Source organism: Marmota marmota, unplaced genomic scaffold, assembly GCF_001458135.2.
Source record: "Marmota marmota marmota unplaced genomic scaffold, marMar, whole genome shotgun sequence".
In the NCBI taxonomy this organism is placed as follows: domain Eukaryota; kingdom Metazoa; phylum Chordata; class Mammalia; order Rodentia; family Sciuridae; genus Marmota; species Marmota marmota.
Window position 1 is genome coordinate 18502051 of NW_026000196.1, and position 19594 is coordinate 18521644.

Consider the following 19594-nt stretch of genomic DNA (forward strand, 5'->3'; position numbering starts at 1 on the left):
GTCTCTGGGGGTAGCAGTACCAGTGCCACATCTGTTTGGAGACTTTCGGCAAGAGGGTTGAGGGCCTAGGGAGGGTAAATCTCTCTGCAGGAGAAAAAAGAACACCAGCCAAAGCCACACCCCTGACCTTGCAAAGCCAGCTGCAGAAGAGGCTGGAATCTGATTACTCTGGTGGAATCATACATTTGTCTTTTCCTGCCTGGCTTATTTCACTTGGCGCTCACATCTTTGAGATCCATCTACATTGTAGCATGTGTCAGAATTTCCTGTCTTTTCAAGGCTGAAGAATATTTCATTATATGGATAGGGCTAACTATAAAACAGAGCCACATCTCTGGAAAAAGATGGCCCCATGTTACAGATGGGGAGACTGAAGCCAGGGAGGGTAAACCCAGTTCTGAACCACAACCTCCCCATGTGACAACCTTTGACACCAAATTACATAAAGACAAACAAAGGGTACGAGCTGCTGCTTCCCTTTTGGTATACTTTCAGCACCACACTGACAGAGGCTGGACTCATAAGAATACTATAGTCCATGCTGTCCAACAGGGCATGATAGTCTAAGAGCCTCACTGGATGCCTGAGACCACAGATAGCACCAACCCCACATATACTGTGTTTTTTTCCTATACACACGTATCTATGATAAAGTTTAACTTATAAATTAGGCACAGTAAGAGATTAACAAATAAAATTGAATAACTGCAACGGTATGCTGTAAAAAAGTCACTTAAAACTTACGAATTGTTTATTTCTGAAAATTTCCACTTAATATTATTAAAGTGAGGTTGGCTGAAAATAAAACACCAGATAAAAGGAGACTACTACAGACAAAAAGGTGGGAGCGGCAGTACAAACATTTTAAAAATTCAAGGTGATTCTCTAAAGAAACAAATGTTCTTGTGTGTGTGTGTGTGTGTGTGTGCGTGCACGCACGCACATGTGCACGTGTGTGTGATTCTGAAGATTGAACCCAGAGCCTTGCACATAAACACGCACTGAGCTACACATCCAGTCCAGATATATTCTGATTTTTGTTTGACATTTATATTGATATTACAGCCGTCACTCTCCTAGCTTGGCTGCCTTGCTGTCCTGGGATGCTGTTTCTTGGTGGTATCCTGATATGGGGTCTATGCCAGGCATTGGCTCTGCTCCCACAGATGCTGGTCGCTTGCCTCTCTGCACAGAGAGCACTACCTTCAGGAATACTGCTGTCTGCAAGGCTGTGCCTTCCTCCTCTTCCTTCTCCAGGGGAATAGGAGAAACTACCCCATCATCCCGGGCAGGCTTCCTATCCTGCTCAGCTCTGCACCCTTCCCAGGACTCCATCTGCTCTTCATCAATGAATCTGACCACTGGCTGCAGGCATTGTTTTTTAAGATCCAACATAAAATTTCAATATGTTCCTCTTTTCTTTCTTGCCCATGATATTTGCATTCATGGAAGCCAGTCTGAGTACACCATCCAAGAAAATAAACCATTTGCTGAATATCGAATGATCATGTCTCTCTTCAATAATGATAAGTAACTACACATATTAGAATATAAAATCGGTAACATCATTAATATGTCACTTAAAACATTGCTAAATGTTCTCAACAGAACACTGGAAGAAATGAGATTGAAGGACCCACATTGAGAAGAGTTAGATGTAGTTTAATTCTCTTTAACAGGACCCTCTATTAGATATCTTTAAAAAAAAAAACCTAGATAATATAGGGTGTGGAGTTAATAGGAAACAATAATCTCCCCCAAACTTCTGTCTCCAACTGGAGTTCCCCAACTTTAGCAGAATACTCCCAGCTCAGTAAAACTTTCCCCTAGTGTTCCTGGCTCAGTTGGCAAGCACTGAGCATATGCCTACCCTAGCAGCAAGCTTCGAATTCAGATGAATTAACACTCCTGGAGCTGGATGTTAGGCTTATTCTCATCTTGCAGATGGGGAAACTGAGGCACAGAGCAAAAAAGTAACTTGTTCAAGATCACACATCATGACAATAGCACAGCCAGGCTTCTTAACCATCAACCCTCTACCTCTTAGCACAGTGAAAGCCAGTCTTTGCCGTGGAGGATTCCAAGCACTTGGTCCTTGTCCTCAGCAGCAGGTTCTTTCACACAGAGCCAAACACCTCAGCAAGTGTTCACTCTCTTTCATTCCATTAAAAAGACGACGGGAGATATGTGCCCTGTTCCATGTACTACGTTCCACGATGACTGTGTGTGTGCATGTCGGTGAGCAAGGGTCACATATATACATGTACATATTCTGCTGTGTGGGTGTGTATGTATATGAATGTGTGCATGTTTGTGTATATATGTACATATATGCACACGTGCAGTCATGTATCACTAAAAGACAAAGACTCATTCTTAGAAATGTTTTGTTAGGTGATTTGTTGTTGGAATATCACAGGGTGCACTTACACAAACTAATTATTTAAGCCAATCACTTGACATGGCCTCTGGATGCCATCTGGAGACGCGATAAACATGAGATGTCTGAGGCTGCTGCTGGATCAGTGCCACACAGTTTATAGCTCTTTCTTTTTTCTTTGTAAGTAGAGGAATATATTCTAAAATAATAAAATGTTTAGTACAGTAGATAACCAGGAACAATGTTGCTTACTGTTATTTAACATTATGCTCTGCACATAGCTATATGCGCTATACTTTCATATAACTGGCAGTGAGGTAGGTTGGCCTATACCAGAATCACCACAAACATGTGGGTAATGCATTGCTCTAGGATTTTAGGACAGCTATATCAGAAGGTGGGAAGGATTTTAAAGATTCCATTATAATCTTATGGGACCACCTTTACATATGTGGGCCATCGTTATCCAAAACATCATTGTGCAGCATGTAAGTATTCAGATGTTTGTGTCTCTCTGTCTGTAAATCTTTTGTGTATAGAAACACACATGTACATATGCTCAGGTATTTGTATGTATATGAATGTGCAAGTGTTACATGTATACATGTTTATATGTACCTGAGTATGTATATACACAGATGTGAGCATATGTGTATTTATGTATGTATATGCATATAATGCGCATGTTGAGGTCTCTATGGGTGTTTATGCAAGGTTCATAAACAAATGGCTCTAAAAACACAACCAGATGATTTCTTGATGTTCCCAAGGCCTCCACATCTGAATAAGCCTCTGGGGCTACTGCCAGTTGGCCTAATTCAGAACTCCTGGTGGTTCCCCACCTTGGTGTACATTAGAACCACCCAAGCAGCTCAAGTAAACCCACCATGGGCTGGACCTGACCCCAGATGGAGGCTCTGGCTGTAGAAGTCTGGGCAGCATTGGGCTTGCGAATTCTGAAGCATCTCTCCAGGAGAAGCCAAGCCCTTCCCAGGGAGCTGTGCCTCCCTTCCTACTGGCCAATCCCCACAGATCTCTCATGCTCAGCATGTATAAGCAATTCTGCACAGCCTTGTGAGTCCCAAGCACACAGCACTGTAATGGCTGAGCCCTCTGAGCCATACCCAACCCCATCTCTGTCCCTGGCTCCTAATAGAGTTCTGGGGTAAGCACAGGACCCCACCAAAACTAGAGCAGCCACCAACCTATTTCCCTACTCCCAATCTGTTCCTCCTCCTAAGTCTTGGTGGAAGGTACCACTAAATACTTCCAAAGTGATTTCCTAAATGGTTTCTAAAACTGATCCATCCATTGCCACCCATTCCCCCCAGTGCTGACAGCCCCTTGCCTCTACACGCCTCTTAGGACTGTTGGCACCAGATTTTCTTCTTCTCAGAGGACAAAATAAGAGTCATTCACAGGCACATGAAGGGGTCTCCACAATGGGGCCAGGTTACCACTCCAGCTGCAGGCTTGGCCCCTGCCCACATCACCTCTGTCCTGTAGTGACACTACTGAATGTGAGGGGCTCTGCCCTAACTGCTGGTTCCCTCATACTGAAAAGAATAACTCCCACTCTCTTTTCAACCTTCACCTCAGTGTCACTGCCTCCACAAAGTCCTTCCAGGAGGAGTGAGTCTGTCCTTATGTGACTATCACACCCCTCGCCATTCCTTCCCTCCACCATACGCTCCTCCACCATACGCTCCTCAAAGGCAGAAACTGTGTCATCTGTCATTCCTCGGGGCCTCTGCTAAATAGGAAGAGCTCAAATACTAGTGAAATGATTAGAATTCCAGCTCCAAATGACAGCCGATAGACACAGGTGAAGTGTCTTCCCCATTCCACCTACATAGAGCTAGTTGTCCAGCAAGGCTCGAGTTTCCAGAGGCAGCTGACCTGTACCTCAGTGCCTCCTAGGCACTGCTGTCTTGCTTTCGGGCGCTCTCCCGGGCCCCTCCTTAGACAGTCCCGAGGCTAGACTGCACCATGCAGTGGAATCAAGGAGATCACCTACAGCAGTGTGACCTGGGCAAGACCCCCATTGGCCTCTCTACTCAGAAGACAAGAGGCAGGCAATGCATAAATTGAGATTCCACTCAAGTGGCTTACAGTCTTTATTCAAGGTGAGCACACCCAGCAGATCCTCCAGAGGAGGACTCTACTGGCCTCAGGCGGGTTGAGCACAGCTTGCAAAGCCAAATCCCAAGGGGCAGAAGCCAAGTGTGAGAAGCTATTCAATTTCCTACAAATTCCTCAAAAAATCATTAATTTTTACTAATTTTTTTTTAAAATACAAGCTTCACATTCCCTTACTGCTTCTATAAGGCAGGTAGAGGATCTGACGGATCTCAGTGGGTGCTGTCAGCCCAGACTCTCCCTGCCTTCTTGAAGGAGGAGATGAAGACTTAGCATTATTTGAAAAAAAAGAGGAGGACAGTTCCGTCTAATTTACCATGTCTGATTTGCAGCAAAGCCACTGCTGAGCACACTGAGTCTACCTCAAATAACATTAGATCATTCCAAAGGTCCACCCGCCCACTTAGCTCTCCAATGGACATGACTGCAGACACAGGCGCACGTCTGTCAGCCTGCAAGCCAGCAAGCTGGCTCTGGGGGGAGGTGTGGGCTAAATGCACACTTTGGTCAGTCCACCAAACACCACCCCATCTTTCCAGGCCAGCGCAGCTCAATCCTGCCTCAGGGGAACAGCTGATAAGCAGCCAGGGAATGTCACAATTCAAGGTCTCAAAAATGAATGGGCCATAGATGAGGCTTCTGACTTTGCAAAAAAACTATTCACTTTATCACTCCTAAAGCCTACCCTTGGCTGGAAACAGATGTTCCAAGCCCTGGCCACTCTGCAGCTGCAGTGTGCCGGCTTCTGGAGCTGCTTGTTTCTTTGGGGCCAGCATCTTCTGAGGGCCTTGGCTTCCTGGAAGAGTCAATGTCTAAAGTCATGGTCGTCTGAGTTCAGTTATATAATGCTATTGATCCCAGTTGGTGTGCTTAAGAAAAACAAAACTAATTAGAGCCCATAAAAATCTACACACCAAATTAATTCTGTATTGCTCTGGTGACTTCCGCCTGAAAAAAGTTATAAATATAGATGGCCACCGAACCTATATTTAGCCAGCACTGGGTTACCTGGTATTTATAATTAAGGAAGCTCAGAGACAGAGGGGGAGAGAATGGACATTTTGTTGTTTTTTAAAAAAGCACTTTTAAAAAACTGCTTCCCATTTTCGGGCACATATACACATAACAACATTCTGTTATGGCAGTAATTACAATCCTGACCCAAGTCAAGATTATTGCACAATTTCCTAGTCCCCTAAAATTGCTTTCTTCAACATGCATCCACCCAAACTGTGCAATTAAGCTATTCAATTTCCTACAAATTCCTCAAAAAATCATTAATTTTTACTAAGCAGACTTCATTTTCTCTTCCCTTAAGTTTCCAAAGCAAATGGTCTGGCTTCTGATGAGAACCCTCAATGTAGGAACTTGGTCTTTGCCTATAATTTTACTGTCCACATAGCTATCTGAAAAATCCTACCATCTTTACTTTGAAGATTTTAACTTAAAACTGTTTACTAGCTAAAGTTTCATTAGGGCTCAGGGAGAGATTTCTTTATCGCTATCTGGAATTAAGTCATTTTACCAGATTGTTAATTCTAGTGCCCCTTTAGTATTTATTTTTGTTATGTTTCGATTTTAAAATAAAATGTAAAAATCTTCTTCTTCCTGAAAAATCCCATCCAAGGCTATCTAAGGGGCAGAATGTGGCATGTGTGGGGAGGGGACAAGAGAGAGACCTAAGCCGCCCAGAGCAAGGCACTGCTGGATCCCAGCGGGTGACCAAGGAGTCCATGCTGGGGGATGGGATCCAATAGGATCCACGGGAGAGAGCAGCCCACATGGGTATGAGAGTCCAAGCAGGTGAGGAGGATGCCTAGCAGGGTAGGTACGTCAGAGGACATGGCAGATGAGTTGTCCCCAGAGGGACTGATCAAATATGTCAATGCATCAAGAGCAATGGGAGCCAGACCTTTAACTATTGGAGAGGAGAGTGATACACAGAAAGAGAAACACTAGAGAGACCCTATGGTATTGGAATATACATTTCAATATAGGTGGATAAGTATCCCCCAAGGGTCCATGTGTTAGTCTCATGCTTAGTCTCCAGCCTGTGGTGCTACTGAGAGGTGGCAGAAAAACCAGAAAGTGAAGTCTAGTGGCAGGAAGCTAGGTTACTGGGTTCTAACTTCTTTAAAGAGATATTAGGGCCCTGGCTACTTCCTCTCTATCTTTTGCTTCCCGGCTGCCATGAGGTGAGCAGCTTCATTCTGCCATGCACTCCCACCATGATGATACAAAAATGTAGCCCATGGCTTTTTAAAGACAAGTTATTAAGTATATCAATGGGACCATCATGGTATCCTGTAGAAGGATTTTTCTTCAACAAGAAAGAGATNATGATCCAATTGCAGTGGTATCAACCTAAGACAGGAGGCTGACGCCTAAAGGTCAGTTTTCCGATGACGGGTAAGAACCATATGTTGAATTGGACAACCTACCAGGCATGGTCCTTAAGCCACATTGCTTGTTTAATTAATCAGAAGGGGGGAGATGCTGGGAGCCATTAGCCAAGTAGGTATGACAATTTCCTTGCCAGCGTACCCCATGTTGCTGACATTTTGCAGTGACATTGAATGTAGTTGACCTTGCTCAAGGACCAGGGCGGATTAGGGTGTTCCTGGTTTAACATAATCGGGTTTAGGGCGTTCCCAGTTTAGGTTCCAGGTTTAAGGTTTAAGATTATTCCTGCTGGGAATAGGGCGTATCCTGCTGCCTAAGTTCCCCTTGAGTTCTCACGGGATTCAGAGTATATTTTGGAAGACAGATGCCCAGAGAGGTGAATTTGGGAGAGAACGTGGATTTTGGGCAGAGAACGTGGATTTGGGCAGAGAACGTGGATTTCCCCAGAACGTGTTTGTAGACGGCTGGTGTGAGTTCGGGAATAAAGAGTTGCTGCTTGAATCTACAAGCTGTGTGGTGGCTCGTGATTTTGTGCCCAGCCAGACTGCGGCAGACTACTTGGCTAATGGCTCCCAGCAAACCTTATGCTCACCCACCGGCCCAAAGCAACAGGATCAACTGACTGAGGACTGAAACCTTAAAACTATAAACCGAAACAAACCTTTCTTCCTTTTAAGTTCTTTATAGCAAGTGTTTTATCACAGTAACAAAAAGCTAATTATTACAATGTGGGTGTATATAGACACAGATGCGTAATCCCAACTCTCTCCGCTGAGCAGGCATGAGACCAACAAAAGCAACAAACCCACCAATAGCTTGGATTTTGGCTTCTAAATACTATTTTAATACTAAAAGGAACAGGGCTCCTTGGAGACGTGGCTATCTCAGCATTAGGACAGAGAAAGTACAAGAGGAACCTGTACTATCATGTTTTAGCAGAAAGCAAGGCCCAAATTCTAGAGACATCAAAAGGTTACAGAACTTACAAACCAGACTGAAGGGCACCCACTGATCAAACTGGGCACAAGAAAATCATTCTAGTATGCTTTAATTCATTGACCAAAATAAGAAACCCTGAGCACCTACAGATAAAAGTGAAGTAATAATAACTGAAAGTTTTATAGGAATACATAGCTACTTTTACATAGTTTCAAAGTATCCCTCTATAATATACTTATTAATTCTAAATGCAAAAGGAGAACTTTCACAGTGCAAATTCTGGTACAAATCATCTGAATCAAGTGATCATCACTAGCAATGGGACAAATTAAAATATGAGCCACCTGGGCTGTGGTCTGGATATGGTTTGTTCCCTCTGAAACTCAGGTTGGAGTTTTAATATCCACTATGAAGTAAGAAGAGGGTAGAAATTTAATCCAATTACGGTGTTTAGAGGTGGGTGTGTGAAGGTGATGAGGGATCAATCAGGTCAACAGAGTGGAGCCCCCATGATCGAGTCTGTCAGCTTTAGAAGGAGAGACATGGAACACACAAGCATGCTTTCCTGCCTTCTGCCATTTGATGCCCTGCACCACGTTGGGACTCTACCAGCAGGAAGCCAACCAGGTGCTGGCCCTCAACCTTGGACCTCAGAACCATGAGCCAAAATAAACCTCTTCTCTTTACAACCTACCTAGTCTGTGGCACTGTGATAGTATCAACAGGAAGCCGGCTAAGCCATGGTCAAACACGGTGATAATGAGTGCCACTCTCATGACTTTCCTGTCAGTGTACAACACGCCTGGAGGAGGAGCATAGAGGAAGAGTGCTTGCCCAGCACGTGAGAGCCTCTGGATTGGATCCCCCAGCAAACCTGATATGTAAAGAGTCAAGGTCATGAACATCAAGAAAATACTAAGAAACGCTCCAGACCAAAGGACCCTCAACAGAAGTGCCATGCAAAGTCACAAGGGAGCCAGAGGTAAAGGACAAATCAGTCACATTGAGCCTGACTGACTTTAATTGTTGATATTTTGTTCACTGTGGACATTCGTTAACTTTAATTTTTAATACTTCATTAAATATTATTTATCTTGATTACCAAATATCTTAGCATTCTCTTATACTGTGTGCCTGAGGCAAATGCAAACCTCATTTATACTAGGGTCTAATCACTAACAAGTCCTGCTGACCCAATGTAATCCCTGACTCTAAACAGAATCCTTCCCAATTGTGAGTCAACTTTTTGTTACTGTAATAAAATACCTGAGAAAATTAACAAGCTATCCAGACCTCCCAACTTACAAAAAGAAAAGGTTTCTTTTGGCTCATGGTTTTAGGAGGCACAAGTCATGATCAGTTGGTCCCCATTGTCTGTGGCGAGGCAACACATGACAGAGTGAAACTACTCACCTCATGGTACCAAGGAAGCAAAAGAGAGAGATGAAAAGGCCAGGGTTCCACAATCCTCTTTGCGGGCATGCTCCAATGACTTAACTTCTATCACCTCCCAAAAATGCCACCCTGGGGACACGGAACACACGGAACTTTGGAAAGCATTCAACATCTAAACCATAACACCTGTGAGGGACACTGTTGGGCAACGAAGGAAACCGAATTGGGGTGAGGACCAGGGGGTATTAACAGACCAGTGAAAACGTTCTCATCTCCATGATGGGCTGTGGGGTGCGCAGTTCTGAGTCTATGGAGATGGCTCGTTATTTATGTGAAAGATAATACCAGAGTGGTAGGGCTGATGAGGCCAGGTCAGCAATGTTCTTGCCAATGTCTCAGATAAAGTCTTATACTGTATTTTTAACTTTTCTGTAAGTTTTGTGATTGTTTCAAAAATTCAAAAAAAAATTTAAATTGCACTAGAACAAGATATCCAGACCTCCCAGTCCCTTTCCTAACGGAAGTTAAAGAATTTACAGTCCAGAAGATAAAGCTGAATTGGTTAAACTCCTATACCTGTTTGCTCAGAGTATCTTCTTCTAACTAGATGCTCAGATGGGTTCTTAGAATCACTTTATTGCTCCTTCCTCTCATCAAGGCAGAACCTATAGGGCCCAGGAATTATGTTGTAGAAGACACAGAAATAATATGTTTTGTTTTGTTTTCCCCATAGCAGGTGACCTCTGGAATAGGGATGCTGCCTGAGGCCCCTCACGTACCCAGGGACGGGCTTTCTGCTGCAGGAAGGGCAAGTGAGCCCTTCTCAAGGCTGCTGGCTCTGCCGCTGATTTGGGAGTGAAGATGGGTTCAGTCCACCTGTCCCTGCTGCCTGCCCTGTGAGGTCTGCTCTCTTTGGTTGGAATCCCCCATGCAGGAACTCCAAGGGAAGGAGGAGGGTGGGTGGAGACTCTGGAAAACTGAGTTGCAGGAGACACTCAGATTGCACATGAGCTGTCCCTAGCTTTTAGTATTAGCAACTCATTTTAAATGTTACCGCTAGTTTGCAGCCTGCCCAAAATGTGCCTTCAGGTTGCTGGAAGTGTGTGGTCCTTGCAATGAGAATCTAGACATCTGGTACAAACTTTCCTATTCCAAGGGGTTCTGCTGTTTATTTATTTCTTTTTTTCCAGTCCTATTTAGAAAATCTTCCAGGGAAGAGAAGGTCTGGGAAAAGCCCAGATTGTCTTTCAGCAAAGATCATTTCTATCTTGAATGCAGTAAAGTATGTGTGTTGCCTGGGGCACCAGTGGCTGTGCAAGGCACACCTGGGCAAGTGTGTTAGGCAGCTTTTCATCACAGTGGTAGAGATGCCCCACAGAGAAGTTTATTTTGGGCTCATGATTTCAGAAGTCCAGTAGATGGATGGGCAACTCCACTGATCTGGTACCAAGGCAAGGCAGAACAGACAGAGGGGCCAGGCTGGCCTGTAGTTTGGGGCTACTTCTTGGAGAAAGGCTATGTTGGAAGAGGTTGCAAGATTTAAAAAAAAGAAGGATTTTGTCTTCATGAAAAAAGTGCTTGAAATTCAAATTTGAATATATAAAACATCCTCACTTGAGACTAGTTATCCTAAGGGAAATTAAAAGGTATCTTAGAAAAATTAATCTTCAAAATTTTTCACTTCCAAAATAAATTTCTCCAATATCCAGTAGAAATGAAAGCAGGAGCTGGAAGATATTTGCACACCCATGTTCAAAACAGCATTTTTCACAACAGGTAATGGGTGGAAGCAAACTAAGTGTCCTTCAATGGTTGAGTGAATAAATGAAATGTGGCATACACAAAGGAATACCAATATACAGTGGAATATTATTCAGCCTTGAAAGGAAATTCTGACACATGCTACAACATGGATGAGCCTTGAAAACATTATCCTGAGTGAAAAAAGCCAGCCCCAAAAGGAAAAATGCTTGTATGATTCTATGAGGTTCCTAGCATCATCAAATCCACAGAGACATAGTGTAGGGTGACAGCTGCCAGTAGTTGGGGGAGAGGGAATGGGGAATTCGTGTCTGAGTTTGGGGAATTCGTGTCTGAGTTTGGGGAATTTAGAGTCTCAGTTTGGGAAGATGAAAAAGTACTAGAGATTTATGCTGGTAATGGCTACACAATGTGAATGTACTTAAAATCACTGAGCTAATAAACTTAAAAATGGTTAAAAACAGTGAATTTTACATTATGTATATTTACTATCATTAAAAAAAAAAAAACAAGACCTCTATGTTCTGTCCCCACCTTACCTAAAATTGATGCGTCTCATATGTTGCTCAGGATGCTGAGGACCTGGCTCCAATGTCCAGGGACATATGATGCTACCCACAAGGAACGGGGGACAGCGGGCAGAGTGTACTAGTGCCATCCAGCTCTAATTATTAATGGCTCTTCCCTGCCTTCCTCCTTTTCCATCATGGTTGCCCTTTAAGGGAAAAAGGACACGAGAAGGCGGTGACAATGCTCTCAGAAACAGCCTGAGTCTCCTGAGCCCTCAACAACTCTGCAGCCCCCAACTGAGAGTACGAAGGCTGGCAAGCAGGACTGCAAGCCTCATTTCCCTTCAGTCGGAGTGGTGACATGAGACCTGCTGACCAGATGGCCAAGGGGCCATGCTCCTGGGCTAGCCTGCAGGGCTTGACCTGCTGAGACAGGCAGGTCAAAGTTCATGAAAATACGGAACACTTCAATTTAATGACATCAACGGCCAAACTCAATAATGCCAATTAAGAACAGGCATAGAGATGCGCTGTCATTCTGTGTCCCTGATTAAAATCTCATCCCTGTGCCGGTGATTAAAAATGAAGAAGTTATTGACGAGCAGCTGTCACACGACTTCACCAAAAATTAACACGAGCAGGGTGAGACGGCACCCCAGCAACTCCAGAGGCTGAGGTGGAAGGATGGCAAGCTTGAGGCTAGCCTGGGCAACTTAGCAAAATAAAAATAAGATAAAATAAATGTGTCAAGATAAAAATAATGTAGCTCAGTGAGGTTTAATCCCCTGCACAGCAAAAATAAAAATAAAAGGACAACTTGAGGGATACCCTTTCCTGGTTTCATGGATATCTAAGGCTTGTCCATTAAAAATAGGACTTAGTGCAATTGTTTCCATGTTAGCATTTGGGACTCCTGGAGGTGCTAAGGAGTCAGAGACCAGGGTCCCAGCTGTCTCTGTGCCCTTGCAGCCTCAGTTTCCAGCTGTCAGGGAGAAGCAGCATCAGCATCTCCATCCCTTTCACACTAATATTTGTGGTTTATAGAAATTTTTCAGGAAATGATTTTGGCAGGACTTTTATATTCAAAGTAAAACTTCAGAAGCGCTAATTTACAGACCAAAAGTAATCACTTGAAAGAAAAACAGGAGAAACCTGATCTTCCTATTCTCTCTTTGCCCTCTCTCCTCTGTTTGTGATTCACTGAGATAGTGCACAGAACAGCCTCTTATAAACTGGGACCCAGGAAGACCACCACAGTCCTCTGCAGTCTCCTCCTTGCGTGTTTATTCATAGCAAGGCCCATCCTGATTGCTGGGCCACACTGACCATTCCTTTCTCTTCCTTCTTTATCTTCTCAAGCCTCCAGTTCTCTGTAGACACCTGAACACTCCCTCATTCATTCCCTCAACAAGTATTTGAGGAGGTACTTGAACAGGCACCCCGAGGTCCCCTGGGCCCAGGGCCTGACTCAGGGGAGAGGTTGATAAGAGTGAGCACCATAGTGTGAGATGAAGGGGCACAAGCCATAGGGCCCACCTAGCACTCAAAGGAGCAACTAAACACAACAACCTGCTAAAACGCATCCTAAGATCAAAGCAGGGATCCATCTTCTTACAGGCTCCGTGGAGAAAACAACTTCTCTACTGATCTTTCAAGGAAAGCGGGGCTTGGGAGAGGGAGATGAGGATGGTAAGAGGCAGGGAGGGACCCCAGTCATCACTGCCTTGCAGAGGACACTCCAAGGGGACCCTACTCAGCAGTGGAGACCTAGGGCTTGGGTCCAGGCTTCTCACACCTGAATCTCAGCTCTGATTAACTGGGGAAAAAAAAAAACCTCTGGGTAAATTTCTTGATTTCTCTCTGTCTTCATTTTCCTTTCTACACAATGAGGATACTACTGTCCTTAGATAGGTAGCTTTGTTTTTCTTCTTTTTTTCCCCCACATTATTTATTTCTTAAAGAAAGGCTCAAGGGCACATTTCACTTTGGGGGGGAAAAATGGATCATCCGCAGCAAATTAGTTATAAAGTTAGATAACAAGTTACCCTTTGATTTTATTTTATTTTTAAAAAGTACACAGCTGATTCTCTGTATCTACAGCTTTCACATTGGTGGATTCAACCAACTACTCAATGAAAATATACAGAATAAAAAATGTCACATTGTTGCTGAGGTGTATACTATGTGCTAAGGCCTCAGTGGTTACAGTCATATCTGTGTTAAACATGTACAGACTTTTTTTCTTGCTGTCATTCCCTAAACAATACAATGTAACAACTATCTGTATAGCATTTACATTTGACGAGGGATTGTAAATAACCTAGAGATCATTTAAACTACATAGTAGGATGTGTGTAGATTCTAAGCAAGCACATTATTCTTAAAATAATGAACTTTAATTTTTTTTATTTTTTATTTTATTGATTTAAAAAAATAAATGACAGCAGAATGCATAACAATTCTCATTACACATATACAGCACAATTTTTCATATCTCTGGTTGTATATAAAGTATGTTGACACAAATTCGGGTCTCATACATGTACTTTGGATAATGATGTCTATCACATTTCACCATCATTGCTAACCTCCTGCCCCCTCCTTTTCCCTCCCACTCCTCTGCCCTATCTAGAGTTCCTCTATTCCTCCCATGCTCCTCTTTCCTACCCCACTATGAATCAGCCTCCTTATATCAAAGAAAACATGCGGCATTTGTTTTTTTGGGATTGGCTAACTTCACTTAGCATTATCTTCTCCAACACCATCCATTTACCTGCAAACGCCATGATTTTATTCTCTTTTATTGCTGAGTAAAATTCCATTGTGTATATATGCCACTTTTTTTTTATCCATTCATCTACTCAAGGACATCTAGTTTGGTTCCACAGTTTAGCTATTGTGAATTGTGCTGCTATAAACATTGATGTGACTGTGTCCCTGTAGTATGCTGATTTTAAGTCCTTTAGGTGTAGACGAAGGAGAGGGATAGCTGGGTCAAATGGTGGTTTCATTCCCAGATTTCCAAGGAATCTCCATACTGCTTTCCATAATGGCTGCACCAATTTGCAGTCCCACCAGCAATGTATGAGTGTGCCTTTTTCCCCACATCCTCGCCAACATTTATTGTTGTTTGTCTCCATAGTAGCTGCCATTCTGACTGGAGTGAGATGAAATCTTAAGAGTAGTTTTGATTTGCATTTCTCTAATTGCTAGAGATGATAAACATTTTTTTCATATATTTGTAGATTGATTGTACATCATCTTCTGAGAAGTGTCTGTTTAGGTCCCTGGCCCATTTATTGATTGGGTTGTTTTTTTGGTGCTTAGCTTTTTGAGTTCTTTATGTACCCTAGACATTAGAGCTCTATCTGATGTGTGAGGGGTAAAAATTTGCTCTCAGGATGTAAGCTCTCTGTTCACCTCACAGATTGTTTCTTTTGCTGAGAAGAAACTAGTAACAAAAACAGCATGGTACTGGCACCAAAACAGACTGGTAGACCAATAGTACAGAATAGAGAACTAACCCACAAAATTACAATTATCTTATATTAGTTAGACAAAGGTGCCAAACACATGCATTAAAGAAAAGATAGCCTCTTCAACAAATGGTGCTAGCAAAACTGGAAATCCATATGCAACAAAATGAAATTAAACCCCTATCTCTCACCATGCACAAAACTCAACTCAAAGTGGATCAAGGACCTAGGGATTAAACCAGAGACTCTGCATCTAATAGAAGAAAAAGTAGGCCCTAATCTTCATCATGTGAGATTAGGCCTCAACTTCCTTAATAAGACTCCTATAGTGCAAGAATTAAAACAAAGAATCAATAAATGGGATGGACTTAAAATAATGGACTTGACATCAGTGGATTTGGGTATTCATGAGGTGTCTTAGAACCAGTTCTCTATAGATACCAAGGGATGGCTATACTTCTTTATCAGTGGTCCTTGTGAGAAATACAACCCCACCTAGACAGTCAAAAAAGGCCAAAGTAAACATCACCACTCAGTGGTCAGGCCTGCACCTGGAGGAGGGCAGTGGGAGCAGAGGAGTACGCTGAGGTGACAGACGGTACACAGGCAGCCCTGAATGCCACCTCTCAGGTGAGTGGTTCCCATGTCTAGCAATCCAGTGGATTTTCCAGTTCTCTGAAATGAACTTATTTCTTATCCATTTATTTTTAAAAAATCCTTATGAGTCTGCAATATATGTCTGACTGTGGGCTGAAATGTTTTTTGAGTCCTAGACTTCTGCTTCTATAAAACAAATTCATGCCGTATGTCACCTCTTATGTTCACAAGTCTGTAAAGATAAATTTACTTGGAGTGAGGGAGAAGCTCATCCGGTTTGGCGAAATCCTATCTGATATATGCTCACCACCTGCTACAGCTGACAGCTGGTGTCTTCAAATACCCTCACAGACTGGTGCCCTTGATACACCTCCTCCATAGGTGGGGCTGGGTTCAGCAGTGCTTTCTGTGACTCGTAATACAGTGGGCCTCACACACCCTGCTCTCTGGTGGCTTCGTGGCTATTCTTCACATGGAGTTATCAGGCATCACATAGTGAAGAACTGATGTGGCTGCCACATGCCTTCTCTCAGAGAATGACCCTTAAATTCGCTCAGCTTTTGGTGAGTGGGCACAGGTTGTGGAGATAGGAATGGCTGTCAGGAAACTCAACTCCAGGGCTGTGTTGTCATTTTGTCCACTATGTGGACAAATCAACCCATTGAAGGGGTTTTCTGCATGGCTTTGACCTGGGGCACGAACCTCAAAGTCCTAAAGAAGCCAGCCAGGTGATACACAGTCCCTGAGTCACCAGGAGAGCCCTCAGGGTGAACCTGAACAGGTCCTGGCTGTGTTTGCTCACACATTCACAGATCATCTTCCATCTGCAAGGACTATACCCTTCTCTGTGTTTCACAAGTGTGTATCCCCCTGGGAGTCTCCCACAGTGGCCTGGAGTGTGTCTGACAGTGCCAGAGGCTCCAGAGTTCTTTGTAGACTGGCTCCTTTCAGAGAGGAGCCATTCTGTTGTATTTCTTCCCAGTGACATTCATAGACACAAACTTTGTCAAACGATCACTCAGGTTCTCAATGATGGGTCTAATTACTTGGCACACCACTCTGTAACCTTTTTTTCCCCCCTGAGTTTAGTTAAATTTAGCAGCTTTGAGTCTCTCTCTGTCAGCTTCTACATAATTCCCCCACATCTGCCTCACTCAGAAAAAAACAAATTGCCTTCCGTTCGGTTTGGTTACCCTGACATGCCCACCTCAGCTTCTCCTGCCAAGGCTTTAAGTGCCTGGAGGTTTACTACCAACAGTTGCATAACTGTGGTTCTGCATGCCACATACTCCAAGATGGTAGCTGTGAGCCTGGCTTCTCTCAGCCAAGGGAGAAAGGCTTTTGGATAGATGAAGGTCAGAAGAAGAAATGAAAACACAAATTTGTCTGACAGGCTATCCTGCCCCCAAAGCATCTAGAGATGCCACTCTGGAATGGCCTCTAAGTCACAGCAGCAAGCCATGCTGGGGAACTCCTAGACTGGTCAGCTCTTCATGCCCCTGCTTCATCTGGTCCATCATCCATCATCCCCACTGCCCTTCCAACAGGACAGCCCTGCCTCCCCCGATCAAGACCCACAATATGTCCCAGACACAGGTGACAACTGTTTGTTCCTGACTCATTTCATACACGAAACCTCTCTGGGCTACCTCTCCTCCCCCAACCTCATGGTTAGCTATACCCTCTAAGAACTTGACCATCTCTATTATTAAAGAAAAGAAAAAATAAATAAATCAATCAACAAATAGAAGACTGGTCTACCTCTCTGGACAAATAAAAGACTGGTCTACCTTGTGTATTCTCAGCTTAGTTGGTAGTCCCTGCTTGCCTGACAATTGTCCCAAGTAAAAGTGTATGTCCTGGCTTATTTAGTCCTGTCGTCCCTATTTAGGTGTCTGTGGCTCTTAGAAATGTCTTGGTTTGAGCAATAAATTCTGTGGCCATGGACATCTCACCAGGCAGAGAAGCACAGAAGTTTCCAGGCCAATGCGGCTGTCGCAGCTCTTAAGTCTTCATGGTCCCTCACCATCACTCTCGTGCCCGACCCTGCCACATTGTCCACCATTGCTGATGGACTCATCCCCCTTCATCACGTTTCTGACACTGGTTCAGGACTTCAAAACTCTGGTAAATGGCTCTCTTGATGCTCTGAATCTCTCCCTAACTGTTCCATCCCAACACCCGTGAACACAGTTCCAGCCAGGCCCCACACCAAAGCCCCTTCCTCACCACAACTCATTGCAACTTGGTTGTTCCTGGGTCTTGGCCCATTCTTGACTTTTCAACCCAGCCTGGATCCTCTGGGCTGTCAACCCTGTTCAGCTTAGAGCCCTAGATGGCCTACACTCCTCCCTCTGCCACATCTACTTTCCCAATCCCCACATCCTCACCACACAGTCACACTGTCACCATCACACAGGCCTCCTTCTCAGTGACCACTGCAGACTCTCGCCCTCAGTCTAGGCCCACCCAGCTCCAACTGCCTGGGCATCCTCCTCTCTGCCCTTTCTCCCCTGTCTTCGCCCCAAGACAACTATCTCCTGTCACTCTTTTAAAGAAGGTCCTTTTCAAAGACCTCTAGTACTGACTCCAATTGTCCCCTTCTCTCTAGTCCCTCCCCTGGCCTTCCCTCAACAGTATTTAGGTTGTTCCCTCTACCTAGGCCCTTCCCCTACCTCCATCAGGCCAGATCCTCCTCATTCCCCAAGGCCAGTCCAAACACCTGCTCCTCCTATGCCAGAGGACACAAGGCATGGAGCTGTCCCTCAACAATAGAGGGTTGTGGGGATAAAAGTCACTAGAGGTGGAGACAGTCACTCTGCCAAGAAGCATGTTCTAGCAGACTTAACTTTGCACCAAACAGTGAACAACCTTCTTCTCTAGGGGCACAGAATGTTTTCAAAGATTGACCCAGTACTAGGACTTACAGCAAATCCCCCCAGCATCAAAGAATGGATTTCCAAGACAGCACAGTCTATGATCACAATGCAATTAAGTTAGATGTCAACAACACAAGGAAAGATGAGAAATTCCTACATGTTTGAAAATTAACAGGTACATATTTATATAAATATGGGTCAAATAAGGCATCAAATGGAGATTTAAAAAAATATTTAGAATGGAATGATAATGAAAATACTACTTCAAACAATTCATGAGCATTAGTGAACATGACCTTGGAAGGACAATGCATAATGTTTACATTAGACAGAGATGCTGAAAACCCATGAGATTAAATAGCCAACTAAAAAGTTTGAGAAAAATAGAGGAGAAAGGAGTTAAAGTTAGGAGAACTCTATAAAACAGAAAATAAATTCACAATAGAGAAAATTGAAAAAGCTGAAAGTAGTTCTTTAAAAATCCAGCAAAAAAGACAAATCTACAGCAGCATTGATAAAGAAAAATTGAGAGGAAGCACCAAGAAGTAATATTTTAAATAAAAAGATATATATAGCCACAGATAAAGCAGGGATTCAAAAGATAATAAGGAACCTCTCTTGATGATGTTAAGCTAATAAATTTTAAAACTTAGAAAACATGAACAAATGCCTAGAAAATTATAATGTATGAAGGCTAACTAAATAAGAAATACTTAAAGGACTAGTCATATTTTCCACTAAAGCAACTGAAGTAGTTAGACATCGATCTCTCTCATACAAAACAGGCCCAGACATTTTTACAGGTGAGCTCTACTAAAATTTCAAGTAGATCATCCTGTTCTCGCACAAATTCTTTCAGAGGATAGAAAGAATAAAATTTGATGAGGCCAGAATAACATTAAAACCAGACAAGGACAGTATAAAAAGGGAAAATTATGGGTCCACTTTGGCTATGAAGATAAAAGATGAACACCTAACTAGCCTATTAGGCAACCATACTCAGCAATGACTAGAGAGGATAATTCACCATGTCCAAGGTGGGTGTATTCCAGAAGTGAAAGGGTATTTAACACACAAAGTCAATAAATGCAATCCATTTTATCAACAGATTAAAGG

General features: G+C 43.4%; 1 protein-coding gene across 3 annotated transcripts in view; it reads right to left on the minus strand.

Moving 5' to 3' along the window:
* Pcsk6 (proprotein convertase subtilisin/kexin type 6) overlaps nt 1-9358 on the minus strand; it is a 152603-nt gene extending 143245 nt beyond the window's left edge. For all 3 annotated transcript variants that reach the window (XM_048790370.1, XM_048790369.1, XM_015493134.2), the window contains exon 1: nt 9275-9358. In XM_048790370.1, the coding sequence (XP_048646327.1) occupies nt 9275-9343 (69 nt within the window). In that variant the 5' untranslated portion in view covers nt 9344-9358. The remainder of the gene's footprint in view (nt 1-9274) is intronic.
* Nucleotides 9359-19594: the final 10236 nt, after the last annotated feature.